At 42.4% G+C, this 23262-nt stretch overlaps 2 protein-coding genes across 2 annotated transcripts; one reads left to right on the plus strand and one right to left on the minus strand.

The window, feature by feature from the left end:
• Nucleotides 1–1426: 1426 nt before the first annotated feature.
• Nucleotides 1427–7838, minus strand: LOC136424202 (kelch repeat and BTB domain-containing protein 12-like). The gene is made up of 5 exons (XM_066412718.1): nt 7385–7838; nt 6102–6362; nt 5071–5210; nt 4283–4483; nt 1427–3145 (listed from the first exon to the last, which is right to left on the minus strand). Exons 1-5 carry the CDS (start codon nt 7637–7639, stop codon nt 2212–2214), a joined length of 1791 nt encoding a protein of 596 aa, XP_066268815.1. The 5' UTR covers nt 7640–7838; the 3' UTR covers nt 1427–2211.
• Nucleotides 7839–11537: 3699 nt separating this feature from the next.
• Nucleotides 11538–20278, plus strand: LOC136424734 (multicopper oxidase mco-like). The gene is made up of 12 exons (XM_066413362.1): nt 11538–11760; nt 12401–12529; nt 12915–13019; nt 14323–14513; nt 14875–14957; nt 15328–15426; nt 16153–16283; nt 17403–17490; nt 18074–18267; nt 18686–18820; nt 19534–19727; nt 19980–20278. The coding sequence occupies exons 1-12, from the start codon at nt 11557–11559 to the stop codon at nt 20176–20178; spliced, it is 1752 nt and encodes a 583-aa protein (XP_066269459.1). The 5' UTR covers nt 11538–11556; the 3' UTR covers nt 20179–20278.
• The last annotated feature ends 2984 nt before the right edge of the window (nt 20279–23262 follow it).

Genomic DNA, 23262 nt, shown 5'->3' on the forward strand with positions numbered 1-23262 from the left:
CGGAGTTTTTTTGCGATTTCGTATGTAGGCCGACAACCTCAGGTCGACGGGCTACAATTCCGCCGAGAAAAGTAGGACGGAAAATGTAATCACATGGTCGAAAAGCGGTTTTCTGCTGTTTTCCGATGTATTTATCGGTATTGTCCATTGTCCCTTTATTTTGGGTAGAAACCATAGTAAAATGTAAATTTGGCATCCGAAAATTATCATTTTTTTACACTTTTTTGATCGAACCTGCTCGGAAAAAACGAGTTTTCCTGGGGTCACGGCATATATGCTGAGAAAGCTTAGTAAATGGTGTCTCTAAAAAATGAAAAAAATAAAAAAGTCATGTGATAACTTTTTCGCAATCTCCGATGACGCAAATTCGGTGAAAATGCATTAAAAACGATGCTATTTGGGTCATCAGGCAAGAAAACCGCATCACCGTTCCCGCGGACTAATACAAAAAAGGCTTCGATAGCGAACCAACTGCACCGCGCCCAAAAATACTACAACTCACGGGCTTTTCAGAAGATTCAAAATATTCATACACAGCTAAAACCATCACCAAGCAATCTCGGGCAGAAATCAGGGTGACGACCACGCACTTCCGGCAGATTACCGGGTCATGACCCAACCCCCGGTCACAATTGAACTCCGACCCGGAACCTTGTGGCATTTGGAAGTTGTGTAAATGTGAACACAATTGAATCAAAACATGCTAATAAGGAGCTCATTTGCATAATTGATGATAAATGTTAGCATAACCTTCTTTGTTAAGCTCGCACTTTGGACAACTAATGCTTTTAGGGTGAAGACAATCAACTGGTATGATATATGATTGATGAGAAACACTCCTAATACGTCAGTCATAAAGGTCAAAATTATTTGGCGAAGGTACGAGGTCGTAGAACTCTTGTTTGGCTATATTTTTATGGTTGAATATAATCAGGAAATGTTGTATTTCTGTGTCACACTAGTGGCATAATATCTTTTAAAAGCATGGGTGTTTTGACTTTGGTTCGTCTCTAGGTCTCTTCTACCTTCTCTGCATCTGAAACTGTCACATGTTGATTCTTGTGATTACCTGCTGAAAGATGAAGGAATTAACCTAGAAACACCTGCTTATTAAATAAAATGAGCTCTTGAAAATACCTAATTGTACACTACCCTCATCTAAGTAAACAATTCAACTTAGACGATTCGTTGTAGTCTACGGAAAATTGTAAAACTTTTCTTAAAAAATACTAGAAATTTACTTACATTTTTAAGGAAATATTCAGCCAGCATTGACAGGCCTGTATATTGCATACTCGCAAACTAATTAGGACACGTATTGAGTTATGTTGATATGTATACCGCCCGTCATCAGGACGGTTTTGAGCATTTCACTCATTTTGTGCACAAATGGAGTTCACACAAAATGACCTTAAAAAGGACAACGCTTTCTTTCCATCAAAATCTACCAGTGTTTAATACAAATGAAGGTTAAAAAATACTAAAACAACAGACTTATAGTAATCAATATATGTATATATTAGTCTGGGTAGAAACTAGTTGATGATCAAACATAGAAGGGGACAGTATTGAAAACTATATAGGAGGTTGATACCCAGACTACACATACAAAATGAAGACACAGAAAAGATAAAGTACTGATTATATACTAATTGTCAGTCATGACAAGGTGACTCTTTTCTCAACTTATTTAAAGCAACAAGACATAATGCAAGATAAAGGAGCTGGAACGAATATCTGTGCTACTTAAATGCAGCGATACCTCTCCTAAGGTAGATGCATTCAGTAAATGCTAATGACTAAACAGATATTTTAAACATTTAGCACACTAAAAGTATTGGCTACCAAGTCTCTATTGCCGTATTGGTTACAGGGTTAAGTAGCAGGGAGAATGTTGAACAGTCCTTCTGTGTGTCCTTATCCATTAAGACATGGTAGGTACATGCGGGCCACGGGACTGAAGGAACCACATGGCACATATTCCTTATATGGCACTGTGGCCTCTAAATCTCTCCAGGCATCTGCAGACCTGTCATACACATATACAAGATGCAGTTCCATATGACCCCGCATGACCCCATATCAAAGTGACCGTCAAAATGTTTAAAAAGCACAAGTTTCAGTTATTTTATAGATTGTACCCTCAAGTTAAACATATCTGTTTTTCATGCTTCTTAAATGCACCCTAGATCCTGGCAGGCATACTGTGCTCTACATGTCCTCACTTATACCATGTGCATTAAGACAGGGCAGGTACATTCGTGCCACAGGGCACATGGTCTGACATGCTGCATATACATGCAAAGGCACGGTGACCTCCAAATCCTTCCAAGCACCTGCAGACCTGTCATACACAAATATGAGTTTGCCTTCTGCATCGTCCGTGGAAATTCTGTAGGGTTCTACCCATACATGCAGCTGGTTATCCAGTACGAAAAGCTTTGGCTCGTTGTTAGGAGCGAGATCTTCTGAGTTCGGCCAGCCAGGCAGTACCTGCCAGCAGTCAGACTCTGTGTCGTACACCATCGTCTTGGTGAACTCCGTGTCTGTGCAGAAGATCTCTGTTCCCATGGAAATGGCCGAGCAGACTTCAAGCTCACGATCAAGCTTGAGTCTCAGTGGGGTCAGCTTGTGCCAACGGTCCTGGATCGGGTCGTAGCGATGCAACTCTGCGTTCCTTAGGAAGTAGAGGTGCGAACCACAGGGCACTACCAAGGGGCGGAACACTACGTTAACCTCTTGGTCAGCCTGTACATGTAGCGGTGAACACTCCTGCCATTGCTTCGTGTGCAGGCTGCAACTGCTCATCTCGACTGACGTTGGAGTATAATTGCTTCCTGACCTTTCCACGAGAAGGCAATATAGAATCCGATCAACTTCAACCAGATAACCCACTCTATCATCAGGCCACTGTACTGGGGGAATACTAGCACGTTCCCACACGTTACCGGTATGGCTGTACTCTAACACGAACAACTGATGGTCTAAAGATTTTAGTTCCGAGATGTAGCCCAGGATGTAGATACTGTTGTCACTGGTAACAGTTACCGTCCAGGGCAACAGACGGAAGTCTTGGGTATAACTGCAGCTGATGTACTTCCCTTCCCGTGGGTTCGTGAAGAGGATCTCTTTGCTGTATATGCCACTGGAGAGGACAGAATATATTGTAAATAAAACTGTCAATGAAATCGAACTGAAAATTTCTGTTAAAGGTATCCAGTGCATTCTATGAGGCTTGAAACTTGAAAAAAAAACTCCAATTTCTAGTCATTCCTACACATAACGTTATTATGGTTCAATAACACTATACCATTACATATCAACATTAAAGGAGCAAAGATACGATGTCGTTGTGTGGTGAGTACTGATAGAAAATCCAAGCCCTAATAGACTGATCCTGAACGTCCATTACAATCAGCGGTTCGACCAATGAGAAAGTGACTGCATGTCCGTCAAATATTTGCATTTTTATGTTTCATTTTGCATTTCTACGTTTTGGTGGAGGTGGGTGGGGCTATGGTATCGCTCTATTTACACTAGGCGCGTGAAACTAAAAGATCACCATGTAGCTTATTTTTGTGCCGCTTTGGGGCACTTCTGATAAGAAATCCGCACGCAAATGTAACCAGTGACATTAGATGTCAATTTCATAAAAATTTCAGCAACTAGAAAATCTCCAGTTTTCAAGCCTCATAAAATGATCTGGGTGCAAGCACAACAGTGCACACGGTGGAAAACATGTCATAGCGGCCTTATTTTCCTTACCGCTTTGTGAGGTAGAGGCATTTTCTTTTCTAATCAAATAACAACCTCATGAAACTTCACACGTGGTATGTAGGAATGACCTAAACTGAATCTATACCGTGGTATGTAGTCCTTCCATGTAAATTCAGTGGAATGACTACATATCATCGTGGTATGTAGTCCTTCCATGTAGATTCAGTTTAGGTCATTCCTACATGGTGACCCTACAATAACGTTGATTTGACTTACACGTAACGTAAAGAGAAGATGAGTTGGGGTGAAACAATTAGTCTTTATGGTAGTGTCAACGAGTTGTGTTGTGCTCCCATTTGTCAAAAAGATATTAAGAACATGTAAGAAGTTACATTGCTGCCACTAGAAACCTTAGAGGAAACGTGTTTATTATTGAAAAAACTTTGAAAATATATCATAGCCTTCTGTTTCTATCATCACCTAAAAAAATAATATGAATGAAAACTGGAATGTCGTAGTGCGGGTATTGTTTACGATAGTTGAAAGAAGAACATGTTGTACAAACGTTTCATTGAAAAGCACGGCCATTTCTAGTGTGTCCATCCCGACTCTCTTCTTCAGGTTGGAAGTCTCCTTAACCACGTTCCTGATGGCAGATCTCCCAGGATTCTTCTTGACCAGGGGGTGATCTAAGATGGCCACCATGTTGTACGGGGTCAGCAGGTTGAAGCGGATGTGAGGGAGGATGCTGGGTAGGTGGCGCAGTCTGTATGGAACAGGGAAGGGGCTAGCGATCATGACGCAACACAAGGCTGTGAAATGAATCTTCATGATTGTCTATTGGCAAAGAAGCATTTGGTACGTAAGAAATTTCGTTTGCTTTTTTAGCAAGAATCAAAGTTTCCAGCTATCCTGTGACTACCTTCTTGTCCTTCTTGGGTTTTGAGGCCACCAACTTGCTAAAGAATCTGCAGCCTATACCGACTGTAAGATTTGGGCCATCTCACACCGGGGCATGCCCCTACTCTTTTTCGAAAGGTGTGGTGGGTTCTTTAACGTTCCTGGGGATGTGCATGGCTCTCAAACACGGGACCTCCATTTAACGTCTTATCCGAGGGCATCTCTAGGCTAGGTACTAATCTACACCTTAGTGAAGTGGGGAAGGTCGTGTAAATTGCCTTTCCCAAGGGTATAAGATCGGTGACATGGCAGGATTCGATCCCGGGACCTCTTAGTTCTGAGCCGAACAATGTCGTTGCGCCACACGACCTCACGATAATAAACCTTAAAGAAGCTGCTGATAAAACAAATAAATTTTCAGATAGTTAATCCTATTTTGTTGACAACACCTACCTATCCTTCTTGCAGTGCTGCACCCATCTCACCACAGCCTCCCACACTGCTGTCTCCTCTTTAACATCCAGCTCATCGTGGCTGATGATCTCAGTCAGCTGATTCACACTCAGGCTGCAGAACTCTTCAGACGAGACAATCTGTGGAAGTGTGGGAGTACATGTATATGTATGCCACTGGATATATGTTATGACATACTCTTAACGTAATTACAGCAAATACAGAATTTTAGGTATATCTAGCATCATCTAAATGCGTTCTTTGACACTTAATCAATCTAACAAAATACTAGCACAAAATTATATGTAGTATGTTGTCATTGCCATACCCACCCGAGAAAACACACATTTCAATGCGAAATGTGCCAGTTGAGAAAAGTTGATGTCCCCGAACAAGAAATTGTAACAACAGCAGTTCCAACGTCTGAATCCGGTATTCGAATTTTCGACAGTGGCGCAATCGCCGCACGCGAAGTGTGTTCGAAATATTCTATGGAAGCCATTGGGATAAGAATAGAACCCGGTGTGATAAATATAGAACGCAACACGGTATTCCATATCGCCTGAGGTGACGGCCCGACCGCGGGTCGTATCGCGATGCGACCCGCGAGAGGGCTGGGACCGAGGGTGATGCGGAATACACCGTGTTGCGTTTTATTTACGTCATACCAACCCGTAAATACACACATTTCAATGCGAGATGCGCCTGAAAATTATAAAGTTTTGTGTCCTCGAAAAAGAGATCGTAACAGCATTAATTCCAACCTACGAATCCGGCATTCTAATTTTCAACAGCGGCGCAACCAGCGCACTCGAAATTGATTCTAAATATTCTATGCAAGCCCATGTGATACAACTTAGAACCCCGTGTGACACGGAAAAATTACCACACGGTCCGGAACACCCGTATCGATCGTTTTCGCGGCGCGTATGACATAACCCAAAATATCACCCGGTCCGGAATACGCACCCATATCGAATGTCCCTGCCAAGGTATGGCATAAATATAACTATTAAAATGAAGAGACTAACCTTTGAAAAGTGCCTACAAATACACTGCAGACATTGGTTCCGAACACTGTCTATAGAGAAGACATCAGCAAATTTGTACAGGTCCACACAGGTGGAGCGCTCCACGTTCATGGCCATGTAGCTGCTGCAGGTGTCTCTCACATAGTCCAGTTGGAGGAGGTCGGCGGCCTGGTACAGGGGCTGCACTTTGTCCAGGGACACATGAAGGGTTCCCGAGTAGATGTAACTCAGGATCTCACAAAACATATCTGCATCCAAATCCTGACGAAGGATATCAATAAACTTTAAAATCGTCTCAAGTTGCATATCTTATCAAAATATCAATTTGAGACAGTATATCACATTAAATTAATCAATCCTCGAAAATAGTTTTCATCTTAAACCTTAGATAAAAAGGCAACAGTGTACATATGTGTATTAAATACAAGTCTTCTATAAAACCCCAACAACTCCTAAATGTTCTTCTTAAGCGTTAGTTCATATACTTTCAATTATTTCACTATTGTTTTTTTTTTACACGTGCGAATAAATAAAACCAAAACAAACAATACAGAAGTTTACAGTATTTGCCCTTGGGGGATTTTCAAGGACCACACGGTGACTGGCCGGTTTCAATGCAGTAAAAATCATAGTAGAGTGCAATAGTCTACTAATGGAGCAATAGTAATAAAGTAGGTTTGGGTTCAATAGTATGATACATTGAAAAATTAAAAATCGGCCTTTCATGTCCGCTTTGCGGAAATACATTGAACTGCAGCTGGCTCACCCAACAAAACTCCACAGTCCAAATCATTATTGAGTCTCAAAGCCAGCATTGTCCTATACCACAAAGCAGCGATTACACTTGGATGCATCTCACAACTTTCTACCCGTTCTTCAAGAACTTTGTCCATACTAGTGTACTTTATATACCCAAGAAGGTTTAATATAGAACTTCTATATAGTAGTAAATTATTATAAACCCTCCTTAATATACTAGTACCCGCGCCATGGATACTGGGTGGGGCTTCCTCTACAGTTACCCTGTTTGGACCCCAAGGCTATGCATGGGGGGGGGGGGGGTCCTCTAATGAAATTTCCTAGAAGAAAAATGGGTCAAAATTATGGCCGTCCGCAGCCGCAGCTTGCTTGGGAATAGAAACACTCAGCTTTTTAAACATGGGAGACATTGTACGTTGTTTCTCTGTGGCTGAACTGCCGGTTAGGCCTACAAATGGTGGTCACAGCCTACATGTAAGAAAGGAACAACAACAAAAATACTTTTCATTGCAAAACGGCCCTACCTGTAAAACTACTGTCTTCTGTCGACTTTCCGCCATGCCGCTTGTAAACATGGCCCTGAAGTAGGGGCTGGCGGCGGACAGAACAAGCCGATGGCAGGGAAACCGTCGGCCCTCGACTTCAAGGACGACATCCTGCAGTACCCCAGCTTTCTGTAAGTCACTAACAGCTCCAAGAAACCCGTGCTGATAGCTCTCGTCTTGGTAGGAACGAGGACGAACTGCACTGTCGTGGCGATTTTGGTCTGCAGCAGCCATGTTGATGATGACTAAGGTACTGTACCTTCCCAGAGGAACTCGTGCCTGATTACCCAACCTCCTTGGATTACCCAAATATGTAGCGGAATGTTTAGATACAATTCAATCTCTACCACTGGATAAGATTCGGAGATTGCTTCCGGGCGTTCCGACCCATCACTCATCTTCAGCGTCACTAGAATGAACTGACAGAACGAATCAATACTTACTAAGTACATCTAGCTGAAAAGAACCGGTTGATGAACATGTCAAAGTCACTAACTCGTAAGAATCGTATGCAAATGTCATTGTAAGACAACGTCATAGCTATATAGGGACTGTTATTGACCTTTGTGCTGCAAACCAGGGTTCCCCTTTACTGGTTGCACTTTAAAGGCACACAGAGCCTTTTACGAGCTTGAAAACTGGAAATAATTCTAGTTGCTGTAATCTTTATGAAATCGACAGTTAATGCCACTGTTTACCACATTTGCGTGCGGATATCTTATCAAAAGTGCTCAACGTGGCACAAAAGAAGCTACATGGTTACATCTGAAATGAAATATAGCCCTCGTATCATAAACTGATTTACTTCTAATTCTCCTTTTATTTTACTGTTACAATACATTTGTAAGACACACTTGGACACCCATTATTGCACCTAACTAAAAATTAACAGATAAATATATATATCCTATACTTCATTGAACGTTCTGCAGTTCCTGTGTATCTCGCTAGGATTGATTGACGTTAGAAGTGCACACAGTCAAACTTTTCCGGTCAAAAGAAAGCTAGAATATAGTAGACTTCAAGCCTTATTCAGATTTCCCTAACTTCATCACCAACTTCCGAAGAGAGCAAAATTAGCACTAAATCAGAAGGTACATTCGTGAAAATGTCTCACAGCGTTTTCCGCCTGTAACGCGGAGCGTGAAGGGCCCATGAACAGTATGAATACATTTCTTGTCCATGTATGTTCTTTACATGAATGTGTTCAAAATTTGTTAATTAAAACCTGACCACTCTCTGGCAACCAGCATAGCCCGCCGTGAGTTCGAGCGCGTAAAAAAGCGTAACATGTTAGGGCAGCTCCCGTTATGTATGTTAGAAGTCATCTACTCATGTTGACCTCACGTAACCTTTACATTACATCGACGTGCGCGCGTGTCAGTCAGACGTCTATTGGACTTTGTTATCTTGGTCTAGCAACACCTGTTCCTGGTACCACACAGCACGAAATCTAAAATCAACTTTTATATGATAGAGCCAACCGGTACCTTGATATGACATCATTACTATAAAAATGTAGTAGGAGCCCACCCCTTTTCATTCTCAAAATGGAACAAACCAAGACCAGGTCATGTAAGGTCATTGTCAGCGGAAACAGTGTCTCAAACTGATAGTCTTCAATAAAGTAAACCGGAATATGTCTTTTTGGTGTTTGAACTTGGATAGCTTTCTGTCACGCAACAACATCATGTGCATGGATATTTTTGTTTGAACCTTAAATTTTGTTTATTCATGAGAAGCTCATATCAGCACGCATGCCGCTTTTATTGAGGTCATGAGGGAAGAGGTAAGGGTCAGACAAGATATATAACGAAGATACAGTGCCATATGCAAATTAAGTTACTCTGCGAAGCTAGGGGGAGGGGGCGTCGCAAACACCAAAGAATAACATTCTTAGTCATAAAATGACCGCAAATGACCGCTAAAAACTTTTGCAGTGACCGCTAGCGCTTGTAGTTGTGCGGACGTTCCAAATTTAACGCTGACGAAAGCTCATTGCAATATCTCGTGACCTAATTGTTATTGAAACCCACCCACATTGTTCAAATAGCCGTGGTCCGATTATTGATAACGATCACGTGATGTTCTGTTGTTACTACGTGCTCTACGTGACACCAGTCACAGATAGGAACCCGGCAAATATTGGAGCGGTCAAAAAGTGCTTGCATAGTAGTTATACCGGTTTGACGGTACAGGCACGGAAAAAACTTTGCTCCAACGACGCAGGTCTCAACTTGAAGAGAACTAAAAGGTGAGTTTGGGAAAGTTTTCACGTTTTAATTAAAAGACAAGTTGTTTCTGGAGAAACCTTTATCTAATACAATGTCAGGAGAAAGTATTTCTTTATTTGATCTTAACTTTACACGATCTTGCAAACTGTAATTTCACAACGAAGGAATGCATACGCTATTTACCATATAAACTGTAAGGAGCTTTGAGCTTTTTAGCTGTTGAAATAGAAAATATTTCTTTGTTTGATATTAACCTAACACGATCTTGCAAATTATTTTCAGTTCAGACGAAATAAAGTCAAGTCGAAAACTTAAGGCAGTTGACATTTTCCCATGGGTCAAATTATGCCACAGCTAAATATTACATTTTTTAAAACATTTCCCAACGAAGGAATGCATACGCTATTTACCATATAAACTTTTAAAAGCTTTAAACCTTTTAACTGTTGACGTTTTGTCAGGGGTTGAATTATGCCACGGCTATATGTTTCATCTTGCTGGCATCTTACGACAGAGGAATGCCATACGCTATTTACCATATAAATTTTTAGGTTAAACATTACGATTGACCTGAATACCACTTTGTCGAGGTTAAATCGTAGACGAGGGTGTAAATTTAGTTCACGTTGTTTCGCGTCACTTTGTGAAATGCGCTTCACGATTTTATGAACGTTTTGGGATCCTTTGGTTTTGAGGGTATTTGTTCTTTCTTTTCGTTCAATTTTTCACGAATTTTTCTAAGCGTAACTTATAGAAAATTCGCAAGGAAAGGGACTTTTTACATTTAATTTCAACATTATGTTCATATGAAATATAGCTACATCTGCAATTTGTTTCTTTTTTCTTCTTTATATCTTCAAGCAAACATGTAAGGTTTGTCGCGTGTCAGTATTTTTTTCTTATCTTATAGGGCCATATGGTACATTAGACGAACATTGTAGTCTTCAAAGTTATTCAAAAAACATACAAAACTAGCAAAAAGCTGAAACACAAAAAAAGCCGAAACAACCTATCCAGTTTAAGCATTAATTTCAAACTTCTCAATGTAAACTCGTTCTCATGCGCTGATTTTATGTATTTCCTGTCTGGGAAAAACAGATGATGTCATACTTGCTGTTCCTCGCCGTATGCATGGTCACGTGCCAGTCTGCGCACGCGCAGTGCAGCAACACTTCCCCCTGCCCTTTTCAAGGTAAACAAAGCTTTCACACAATCAGGCATTTCTGCAACTATGTTTTATAGTAGTTCTTTTTATAACGTTACTGCAACAAAAAACTCCGCTTAAATGTAAGAGTAGAAAACGAGGTATTCCTGGCGTCCGTTGTCAAGTTCTGCTCACTTGTGATTTTCTTATCCATCTACCTTAACTTCCCTTAACAATCTAAGAAAGATTCTTTTTTTGTTGATACATTTGTTTACGGAAAAATATCGGAAAGGGTATATATTGTATTTCAGCAATACTATCAAACAAAAAAGAAACCGTCGATAAGCCGGTTAGCTGTTTGAACTGCGCATGCGTGGTGTGAGGGATTGCGGGTTCAAGTTGAAGGCATTAACAAAACACGTCTGAACATGCAACAAGCATGGTCTAGACAAAAACTTTTTACAAGTTACGGGCCTTACCTTTAGACCTCGCGCATGCCCAGTGCAACCGTGAGCCGGCTTAATCAAAGTAGTGGGTGCGTCCGTTTACGATTCCTAATACGCATGCCCAGCGACATGTATTGTGGGTAATATGTCAAGACCCCTGACACAGAAACAAAATACGTTTTGACGTTTTTAATATGTAAATCGAGACAATGTTCGAGACGACAACTGTTTACAAACAAGTCAGAGGCCTTTGACCTTGCGCATGCGTACCAAGACTCGTGAATGACCTTATGAAGGGGTTCCTCCTTGGAGCAAGGAGGTTTGATAATGATGGTGTCTTCCATAGGTGGAGATGATTTCATCAAACCGGAAGAAACGTCTTCAGTAGACGGTAAACTTGATATGACCTTGACTTTGGAGGTGTCTGACGTCACGGTGGAGTGGTTGACCTTCACCAGACGGACCTATAACGGCGGTTGGCCCTCCCCATCACTAAGGGTCAGGGCGGGTGACCAGGTAGACCTTCTCCTGGTAGGTGGACATGGCTTCTTCTAAATATAGAAATACACTGGAATTATCGAAACACGGAAAATACATAAATACACGCACTGGCAGGGCGGGAGGACAGGGGAGACCTTCTCTAGGTAGGTGGACGCGGCTTCTACTAAAAATAGAAATAAACCGGATTTACCGAAACATGGAACATACATAAAATCACGCAATGGCATGGCGGGGGACCGGGTAGACCTTTCTACTAACTATCGTTATTACACAGGAAAAAGCAACTATCGTTATTACACCGGAAATAGCAAAATACATTCATGTGACTTGAATATGGATCAGAGCTGGGGACCAGGTCGACCTTCTATTGGGAGGTGGGCACGGCTTCTACTAAAGATAGAAATACACTAGAATTACCGAAACACGGAAAATACATAAAATCACGCACTGTCAGTATGTAAATATGTAGTAAATATATGTAAAGATATGGAAAACATGGATCAGGGATGATGACCGAGGTAACATTCTGCTAGTCGGGTGAACATAGGTTCTAGTGCGGATGCTCCAAAAGTACTTTTTGGTAACGGGAACATAGACATGCTACGTTACGCCATGAGGTCATTTGCTACTGTAAATCGTTTATGCATTCGTCTTCTTCTTCGTCTTCAAGAAAAATAACCTGGGAGACAACCAAGCCGAGGGCGAGCCGAACACATTCCGCCACCCGAACACCACCAACCTCCACGTGCATGGACTACACATCTCACCAAGGGCGCCGCAGGACGACGTCCTGATAGAGGTGGTTATCTAGTACCTACGATAATCAGTTTATGTCTCTCTCTCTCTCTCTCTCTCTCTCTCTCTCTCTCTCTCTCTCTCTCTCTCTCTCTCTCTCTCTCTGTTTTTGTGTTTGTTTGTATGTGTGTGTGTGTGTGTGCTTGTGTGCTTGTGTGTGTGTGTGTGTGTGTGTGTGTGTGTGCATACGTGCATATGCGTGTATATGTGTAGGTGCGTGCGTGCGTGTGTTTGTGTGTGTGTCTAGATTTGTGTGTGTGTGTGTGTGTGTGTGTGTGTGTGTGTGTGTGCATATTTGCATCTGTCTGTATATATACAGGGAGAGCTACATGTGTTTGTGAGTCTGAATCCCTGGCCTTGAAATGTTCTGTTGTTGTTACACGACGAAGGTGAAACCAGAGAGTGAGTACCAGCACCACTATGAGCTGAACCAGCTCCAACCGGCGGGGACGTACTGGTACCACGCCCACCACCACGGAGCCACGTACTTCCAGGTATGGAGCCGACAGTCCAGAACACACACACTCATGTGGCATCGTGTGGCGCAATCGGTAGAGTGTTTCACCCAGAACCGAGAGGTCCCGGGTTCGAAACCCCGATATGCCCCGATGTTGTGCCCTGGGGAAAGGCACTTTACACGACTTTCCTCACTCCACCCAGGTGTGAATGGGTACCCGACTTCGGTTGGGGAAGGTCTTATTGAGGTCACCTGCTGGCGCCGAATGGCAGCCGCCCAGAACCTTGCGACACTTCTACAAAGTGCAAGTGTGGAGCAAATATGTATATGTTCTGTATTATATGATTGTTAACCCTGCAGCAATTCAGCACTGGCTGCCATTGCACGGGTAATTTCTGACCAAATAAACCATTATCATTACTATTACACACAATCTGCTGTTGTAAAGCTATCGTGCGTCACATACGATTGGTATACGACAGAAAATTGGTGTCATTCAAAAGTCGTGGCGGTGTCGCGCGCACCTTTTAGCTGTCTTGTGACGGACATGATTAATAAAAACATCCCATTTTGCCAGTCTAAAACAGAACTTGAGTTTTAAGTATTTGTGCTACATACACTTCATGTTTGCTATGTTGGTTTAGCGATTACGGGGTCTTTTTTATAGACATGTACTGGCATTCAATTTTCCTTTTTATTTGAGTTGAACGTGTGATAGTTGTGTGCCGATTTGTCAAAATAGAGAGAACGCTAGCGACCCCAAAAAAACACCCCTCCCAAAGAAATGGTATGGCTACCCTGTGACGTCACAAAATCAAGATGGCGGCCACCACACATGCCATAGGATCCAACTAAGGTTTTACTACGCAAACCTGTAATTTTCTCTAAGACTTTGATTAGTTCTGCATGATTGAATATTCTGAGAAGTGTTTGACACGAAACGAAACGAAAAAAAATTACAATTTTCCAGGCTAGGCAATAAAATGTAGAAAATAATTGCACAGCGATCGCAATGCTGCAACAAATGCCTCCGCCTCTGCGGTGTTGCCAAAAATGCATTTTTTGTGACGCGTCAGGGGCGGAGGCATTTGTGGCCGAATTCGTTACTGCCTTTGAAAAATGTTGGAAGAACTTATACCTGGCACCTTAATGCATTGGCTTATCTGTTGATCGATCGATCGATCTATCGATTGGCTGATTTATCGATTGATCGATTGTATGATTTATTGTTGTATCGATTTTTTGATGTGTTGATTCCTTGATATATTGATTTATTGATGTATTGCTTTATTGATGTATTGTTTTTTTTACTTACTGATTTATCGATCTATTGATTGAAGGTAGCCAGTGGTCTTGCCGGACTGTTGATCGTGGAAGACGAGGAAGAGTCCATGCCAGACGAACTCGCCGCCATTTCCTGCCCGAAAAACTGTGACAGAGAAGTGGCCATGTTGCTCGGCAAGTTGTTGTTCTACGGACAAGACGCCTTCAGCTTTCCCGTCATACAAGATCTGATCGGCGACGTCTTTCTGTGAGTTTTTGTTTTACAGTAGAAATTAAAGGTCCGGGATTTTCACATTTTTGGCTTTCGTTGTGAAGCTACGGTACGTCAAAGTCCCTGTCACCTGTACAACAATGATCGTTTAGCGGTAAAGCTGTTAAACGCAGCTATCGCGAGATTCAACGAGAGTTCGATCGATATATTACCGGTTATGTTGGGTTTCAGAGTTTGGTCTAAGTAGAAAAAAATAAAGAAAACTCGAAACACAGGCGAAATAGAATATTTCCCCCTTCCAAAGGGGAGAAACATAAAATTAGGGAAACATATCATTTCGAAGGGAAAGTCACAACTTGACGAAATAAATGTGTACTTTTTTCTCTCTCCGTTTTAGACTAGACGATATCGTAACAGACGAGAATATCACCTTGTTGGAATGGCTGGAGAGGAATGACGCAACTCAGTACCTGACCAATGGTAAGCAGCGCCTCTTCTTGTGAATCTTTATTAATGCAAATCGTGTGTCATCATTTTTTTAAAATTTTTCTGGTGCGAAATTATGTTTCTATTGGGATAAAAACATTTCTGCCCCATCCCTAATAAGCTGGCTCACGGATTAAACTACGCATATGCAGCGAGGTGCATTTTGGGTGATTGCAAATGTCAAAGGTTAAGGTCCCTAACTTGTAAACAGTTCTTGTCTCGACCATATACGTACAAACGTGTTTTGTTTATGTCTCCGGGGCCTTCAACTTTGACATGTTACCCACAATGCACATTGCTGCGCATGCACAGTTTGAACCATAAACCAGCTTATTATAACTCCTGTTAATGGCATCATCTTCAGGTCAGTACGTACCAAAGATCTCCATGCAGCCGGGAGAGATCAAACGTTTCCGGCTCGTGAATATCGGGCCCACTGACATGTTGGAGATGTACCTCGAAGGTAAGCTGCCTCACTCGAGCAGATAAAATGGCAGGGACTTGATATTGGCTTCTTGACAGATTGGTACATAGATGCACTTTAAAAAACACTGCAGTCAACTGATACAAAGTGAAAACTGTTGGAAGTATGTAATTCTAGGCAAGTCTCCATAACTCCACAAATAAGAGGATGCCCGTCGACACGAAAAACTAGATTTATCATACAACATAACATCCTTGTCGACACATACACCAAAACAAATGTTAAGACATTACATCCATACCTTAAGCTATTTACCGGTCTATTCTTCAAAAAAATTCAATAGAACTCATTCCAGGTACAAATTTTACTCACGCGAGAGTACATTTTTGACGTGAACGTGATCTGGGCTCCAGCAGACGACATTGTTTTCGAATCCGCCTCCTTCCACGGGAACACCGGCTGCCTCGCTTTGGTGCAAACTCTCGCGGTCGCACGTTCACGTTAAAAATGTACTCTCGCGTGAGTAAAATCAGTATCTGGAATGAGGTCTATTGAGGTCTATTGATTTCTTTTACTCACCACGACATAGGATCCGAAGATAACTTCAAGACTACATGAGTATGACTGGAACAGCAACTCTTCTCCCTATGTCAGAAAATCTCCAATGCTCGAGATAAATGCTTACCAGTGCAGATACGATGAATCATGATAAGGGCACAGTTATCACAAATACATTGATTGTTCATGATCAATGTCTTCACGCAGGTTGTGAGATGGTAGTCCTGGCGTTTGACGGAGTTTACGTAGACAAACCTTACGAGACGAAATACGTCTTCATACCTGACGCGGGTCGAGCGGATGTGGCGGTGCGGTGTTCTGAGGCAGGGTCTTACCAGGTAGGTATGTTACCTTTACCTTTGACCTGCGCATACGCAGTTGGGTCCGTGAAAAGGCTTATTGTGACGGTGTCATGTAGTCGAAGGGCCAACCATCGACTATTTGGATCTACTACCGGTGGCACTGTAACAATAAATATTTTCACGGATCCAACTGCGTATGCGCAGGTCAGAGGTGAAGGCCCCTAAACAAAACACGTCTAGACATTTTTATGCAACCCGACCGACGGAGTCCTAATATATCGGGGTATACCATGATTTGATTTGATTTATTCGACTGTAAAAAGTACAGCCAGGGCTACCCAACTATCCAAATGCTATTACAAAGGGTTAGTCCTGGGAACAGTATTCATTACAAACGTTCACAGAGTTCATTACAAACGTTCACAAAGCACGCCAAACAGACACATAAAAATGCCAAGCTAAAAACATAGAAGAAACACACAAAAAAACAGCACAAAACTATGCGCCTATGGTAAAAATGCACGAGACTAAACTATACATGAAATCGTTGACAACTCAAAGCCAAAACTTAGGTTTACAGTACGTACTAGGTGATCTGGGCGTGTTTAAAGCATACGAGACAAGAACTGTTTACAAGTCAGGAGCCTTCACCTTTGACCTGCGCACGCGCAGTTGGATCCGTGAAAGGGTTTATATGCCCCACGGACATATCTTTGACCTCTGCATTGAAAGAATTCGTTTGCATCCTAAATCATACGTTTGTGTGATGATAGAACTTTCTTATAAGCTTTTCGATGTAAAATTTGAGTGACTTGGAAATGCTATTGACATATTTAGTCCAAGGAGGTCTATACAACCTCCTTGCTTAGTCCTACTACTTTGGTCGTTGCAAACTGTTTTATTATAACAATATGTGCAATAAAGGCCTTTATTCATCATAAAGTCGAACAATCTGTATGATGGAAATTTATCTATTTATTTATTTATTCATTTATGAATAACGAAATTATGAAATAACTCAATCACTGCTTTTACAGTACATTTTCAACACATTATTCTAATTGCAGTGTTGAATACATGCTTGACTTCATGTATTATTTGTATGAAGCTAGCATTGTCCTTAACATTTTTTTTCTTTTTCTTTCTTTTTTAAAGCTCATTTCCCACAACGCTCCGGATCAGATCATGTCGATAGGTAACACGCCAGTATATGAAGGAGTCATAGCGACCATTGAAGTCTCAGGTATTTATTCTCAGTTGCTTTTAGGTGACGTCATAATCTATAGCCTCGTTGTCAGTAAGATAGACGAATCCAAGATGGCGACTTCACAATAATTTTAAAGGAGGGAAATATTTCTATTTTGATGCTCCAAGAAGATGCAGAGCAAAACGTAGGCGTTTTGAAATAAGGAAAATCAACACATGCATTTAATCTACCAACATGGCGGCAGTATATCACGTCACAGTCACGTGACTTTAAACAGCCAATAGGCAGCTAGGCTTGACTAATGTGTGAAATGGTCTAATTTTGATAACAAGACATAACATCACAGCCGACGTTTCGGTGACCGTCTGTCACCCTCCTTAGGACAACACTAGCTTGCTTTATTCCATACCGCTGCTTACAATGCAGTCCCAAACGTAAAGAATCGCCATATCTTAAATACAGGTGAGCCGGTAAAGATATCTTTCGCTACGAAGTTTCGGTGACCGTCTGTCACCATCCTTAGGGCAACACTAGCTTGTACTATTCCACACCGCAGGTAGGTGTCGCTTCATACAATGCGGTCCCAAACGTAAAGAATCGCCATGGTCTTATCTTACAGGTGAGCCGGTAAAGATGTCTTTTCCTACCTCCTTACCCGAGAGGCCTTTCTTCAACCTGGATTTGAGAGGGTTCCCCGATACTCGAATCGGGGGCCGGAACGTCGTCGAGTTCGGGCCGACTCCCTATCTCAACCGGGAAATGATGAAGACCGGTGACTACTTCCGGTATAAGTTTAGAACGGGAACCGTGCAGGTATGTATAGCCTCTTTTGCAAAGCCTCTACCAGGCTCCAGACGTAGTTGGAAAGACTAGAAATCGGCCAGACGTGGCAAACTGTATTTATCGGCCGGCCGACCCCTCAGGTATGTTATCTGTATATTTGGCCGATGTCTACTCTCTCCGGCCAGGTCTGGAGGCTGGTAAAGGCTATCTTTCGTATACCTGCTAGCCCCCTTCGCAGACTTCTAAGAGCGCCTGCGTTTATTTCTGGGGTTATTCTGGTTTTGATACCTCATGTTCTAGACATGCTTTGATCAAGATTTTTTTAGCCGTAAATAGCTATTTGTTATCAAAGTGAGATTAAGTCGTGATTTAGTTTGGACCCCCTAGCGGCCTTTTTTGACCTGCAGGGCCCACTTTTGTTTAATTTATTCATTATCGTTCTTCAAAGGAATGGTACTTGGTGAACGCTGACCCTTCCTCGGGACACCCGTACCACGTGCACGTCAACCACTTCCAGGTGGTCGCCTACAATCAGTACAACGGCCCCGTGGCCAGCTTCGCGCCTGCGTACTACGACCAACAGGTACAATAAGCCGCTTCAAGGATTAAACTGCGCATGGTCAGAAAAATGCGTTGTGGGCCAAAGTTGAATGCCCCTGAGACATAATCTAACACATCTAGATATCTTCTAGACAAAAAAATGTCTACAACTTCAAGCCTTCGACTTTGATATATCACTCCCATTACGTCTCGCACTGCGAATGCGCAATCTAATCCGTGAACGGCTCATAGACTTCTTACGTATTCAAATAATGGTATCTCATCTATTTGAGGAAAGTGATAGTCTGTCATAGAACGAGCAACTTTTGTAAAACATCAAACGCTTTAATACAACACCGCAACTTTTAGCAGAAGATATATAATTTCTTTCCGAGACTGGTGTGTGGTGTTCGAAGATTTTTTTTACACAACTGGCAATTTGCGAGTGACTTGACTTCTTGACCTTGGTTTATTAAAATCATCAATGCCAATTTTCATATCAGATTTAGAGGGTCTTACGTCATGTACGTTAACGTTGTTGCTTACTAGTGAGGGTCTGCATGGGGGGTCCTGGCAACGCTTAACGGTAAATTGAGGACAGCCGACAACGCTTAACGGTAAATTCAGGACGACCGGTAACGCTTAACGGTGAATTCAGGAGCTTCCGGCTGACAGCAATCGTTGCCACGACAACCTCATGTCATGACTGACATAAAATTATATCCGAGTACACGACTGAACACGTGTTTCTTTCAGGGGTTTCTTTGTGATCAACAACTGGAGGACTTTGACCCGTTAGAAGCTCCGGAGGTCATACCGGTCAACCTGACATACCTCGGTCACGAGACTAGGGACCGCAGCATGGCGGGATACGTGCCGATAGGCCAATGGAGAGACACCATCATTGTACCGCCATTGGCTAGCATCACAATTCGCTTCATGGCTGACGAGTAAGTGTTTGAATTTGAATGCAGTTACCGTTAAACCGTTACTCTGACTGATCTGTACTTTGAATACTTAAGTATGAGGATCTCACTTTTATGTAATCCGGACAAAAGGATAAGGTATACGTAGTTTCATAAACCACAGCCATCGCTTCGCTCACTCAGTGGTTTATTCGAATGTTATAGGTCAAATGCCAGGTGTTATGTCATCGAAAGTTCAAAGGGCAATCTGAGACTCTGTTTTAACCTCTTTTTTAGGTATCCCGGAACTTGCGTCATCCACTGTCACTTCCTAAATCACGAAGATGTCGGAATGATGATGGTGACGGAAATCGTCAGACCCTGGCAGTCCATTAGAGGTGCACACGTCACTTCCGGCGGTTTTTACCCCGGAACCTGCAAATTCTTTGACGAATGGCCTGACGTCAGAAAAAATAGTCCCTCAGGCTCGCTTTAGTTGTACTAGAAGCTTTTTTTCCACTGAGATTGTAAAAAATTAGAGATTGAATCCATCGGCGACCACGTTGCGAGTAATTGGATTAAATTACAGCACGTTGGCGTGTTTAGGAGACGTTCACTGTAATTAACATAGCACAAATGACGTCATTAAATGAAAAGCCTGCATACTGGAAAGTTTCTCTACCGAAGACGATTCATCTACAATGATGAAGGAAGGGCTGACAAAATTATTGTTTTTTTTTTAAAATCAGATCAGAATGAGAGGGATGTACAGTGACCAACGGGAAGTAGTAATGATTCGGTAATGTAAGTAATGAAAAGGGCCTATTAACTTGCTACCATGTCATTGGTCGCCCTCCTTAAAGCAGGACCCCTATCGCTCGATTCGTTGGCTCACTCGCGTAGGGGCCCAGCTCTTTAGCCCCGGTAGACACGGTTCTGGCGACGTTACTGACAGTTGCTCATGACTAATTCATTACGAACTGAGCCAATTCAGAAGCGTATTATGGAAAACCGCAGTTTCTGCGGCTCCCCCGCTGTGCGGAGTGCTATTGGCACCTTGGCGCTAGCAAATAACCGTGTGGTAGCTTGACTCTAGACCAAAGACACCAAATACCAATGCTTTGTATCCTTGAATTAATCATTACGAAGTGTGCTACAATCCCGGAGGTTCTCTGGTTGACTGGAGCTTCTCTAGCTGGCTGATTTGGGAACAGTGGATGCTTGAAGATTAGTAAAGCGGTCTCCTGTATTCACATGCGTTCATTAGAGAGTTAAACAATGGTCTTCCTTCACAGTTCGGTGACGGAATTTCGCTTCAATAGTGAAGCCAATCAGCTCTCTCCTTTCCTGTGACGTCCTTTCCTGTGACAAGGATGCTGTGACGTAGATATCACGGGCCATCTGTCTCAGAGTGGTCACTTTACTTTAGCGTGGGAAGCGGTGTTGGCCACACACGCGGATCGTCCTAGCCCCATGGCAGGAATCAACTACTCTCCCAGCAGAGGAGTGGGTCCGGCAGGTTTTTGACGTGTTTTTAGGCGTTTTTGTCGGGCTTTCTACTTTGTCATGGTTTCTTTCTATCTTTACGTCAACCATGGTATTTGTGTTGCCAAAGTTCTAGCTAGGACTGGCTCAGGGTCGGCCTCAGTGAGCCCTGTTGGGGAAAGACTTTCATAGTCTGAACTCATCTTAAAGGGAGACTGAACACCACAATTAGCGGTCGTGTGTTTCAAACATAACGGTAGGTTTAGCTCAAGAATGGATTTAGTGAGCCCTGTTGAGGAAACTCAACTTATAGGGAGACTGAATACCACAATTAGCGGTCGTGTGTTTGAAACATAACGGTAGGTTTAGCTCAAGAATGGATTTAGTGAGCCCTGCTGAGGAAACTCAACTTATAGGGAGACTGAATACCACAATTATAACGGTAGGTTTAGCTCAAGAATGGATTTAGTGAGCCCTGTTGAGGAAACTCAACTTATAGGGAGACTGAATACTACAATTAGCGGACGTGTGTTTCAAACGTAACGGTAGCTATAGGTTTAGCTCAAGAACGGATTTAGTGAGCCCTGTTGAGGAAACTCAACTTATAGGCCCGGGAGACTGAATACCACAATTAGCGGTCGTGTGTTTGAAACATAACGGTAGGTTTAGCTCAAGAATGGATTTAGTGAGCCCTGTTGAGGAAACTCAACTTATAGGGAGACTGAATACCACAATTATAACGGTAGGTCTAGCTCAAGAATGGATTTAGTGAGCCCTGTTGAGGAAACTCAACTTATAGGGAGACTGAATACCACAATTAGCGGTCGTGTGTTTGAAACATAACGGTAGGTTTAGCTCAAGAATGGATTTAGTGAGCCCTGTTGAGGAAACTCAACTTATAGGGAGACTGAATACTACAATTAGCGGACGTGTGTTTCAAACGTAACGGTAGCTATAGGTTTAGCTCAAGAACGGATTTAGTGAGCCCTGTTGAGGAAACTCAACTTATAGGCCCGGGAGACTGAATACCACAATTAGCGGTCGTGTGTTTGAAACATAACGGTATGTTTAGCTCAAGAATGGATTTAGTGAGCCCTGTTGAGGAAACTCAACTTATAGGGAGACTGAATACCACAATCAGCGGACGTGTGTTTGAAACATAACGGTAGGTTTAGCTCAAGAATGGATTTAGTGAGCCCTGTTGAGGAAACTCAACTTATAGGGAGACTGAATACCACAATTATAACGGTAGGTCTAGCTCAAGAATGGATTTAGTGAGCCCTGTTGAGGAAACTCAACTTATAGGGAGACTGAATACCACAATTAGCGGTCGTGTGTTTGAAACATAAAAGTAGGTTTAGCTCAAGAATGGATTTAGTGAGCCCTGTTGAGGAAACTCAACTTATAGGGAGACTGAATACTACAATTAGCGGTCGTGTGTTTGAAACATAACGGTAGGTTTAGCTCAAGAATGGATTTAGTGAGCCCTGTTGAGGAAACTCAACTTATAGGGAGACTGAATACCACAATTATAACGGTAGGTCTAGCTCAAGAATGGATTTAGTGAGCCCTGTTGAGGAAACTCAACTTATAGGGAGACTGAATACCACAATAAGCGGGCGTGTGTTTCAATCATAACGGTAGGTTTAGCTCAAGAATGGATTTGGTGAGCCCTGTTGAGGAAACTCAACTTATAGGGAGACTGAATACCACAATTATAACGGTAGGTCTAGCTCAAGAATGGATTTAGTGAGCCCTGTTGAGGAAACTCAACTTATAGGGAGACTGAATACCACAATTAGCGGTCGTGTGTTTCAATCATAACGGTAGGTTTAGCTCAAGAATGGATTTGGTGAGCCCTGTTCAGGAAACTCAACTTATAGGGAGACTGAATACCACAATTAGCGGACGTGTGTTTCAAACATAACGGTATGTCTAGCTCAGTTGGGGAAAGACTTAAATAGTCTAAATTCGACTTATAACGGGAGATTTGTTGAACATAATGGGAGGTGTAGCTCAGGGCTGGCAGTGTGTGCTGTGGGGATTAGCATAGTAATTAACACCTAGCCGAGAGTCAATAAACTCCGCCTGTCTA

The sequence above is a fragment of the Branchiostoma lanceolatum genome, chromosome 18, assembly GCF_035083965.1.
Source record: "Branchiostoma lanceolatum isolate klBraLanc5 chromosome 18, klBraLanc5.hap2, whole genome shotgun sequence".
Taxonomy (NCBI): domain Eukaryota; kingdom Metazoa; phylum Chordata; class Leptocardii; order Amphioxiformes; family Branchiostomatidae; genus Branchiostoma; species Branchiostoma lanceolatum.

Coding starts and splice junctions, on each gene's coding strand:
- LOC136424202 (XM_066412718.1), bottom strand. CDS start 7,639: ATGGCTGCTGCAGACCAAAATCGCCACGACAGTGCAGTTCGTCCTCGT. Junction 6,363..7,384: donor AGAAGACAGTAGTTTTACAG/GTAGGGCCGTTT, acceptor ATCCTTCGTCAG/GATTTGGATGCAGATATGTT. Junction 5,211..6,101: donor TTTGTAGGCACTTTTCAAAG/GTTAGTCTCTTC, acceptor ACACTTCCACAG/ATTGTCTCGTCTGAAGAGTT.
- LOC136424734 (XM_066413362.1), top strand. CDS start 11,557: ATGATGGTGTCTTCCATAGGTGGAGATGATTTCATCAAACCGGAAGAA. Junction 14,958..15,327: donor AACTCAGTACCTGACCAATG/GTAAGCAGCGCC, acceptor CATCATCTTCAG/GTCAGTACGTACCAAAGATC. Junction 19,728..19,979: donor ATTCGCTTCATGGCTGACGA/GTAAGTGTTTGA, acceptor CCTCTTTTTTAG/GTATCCCGGAACTTGCGTCA.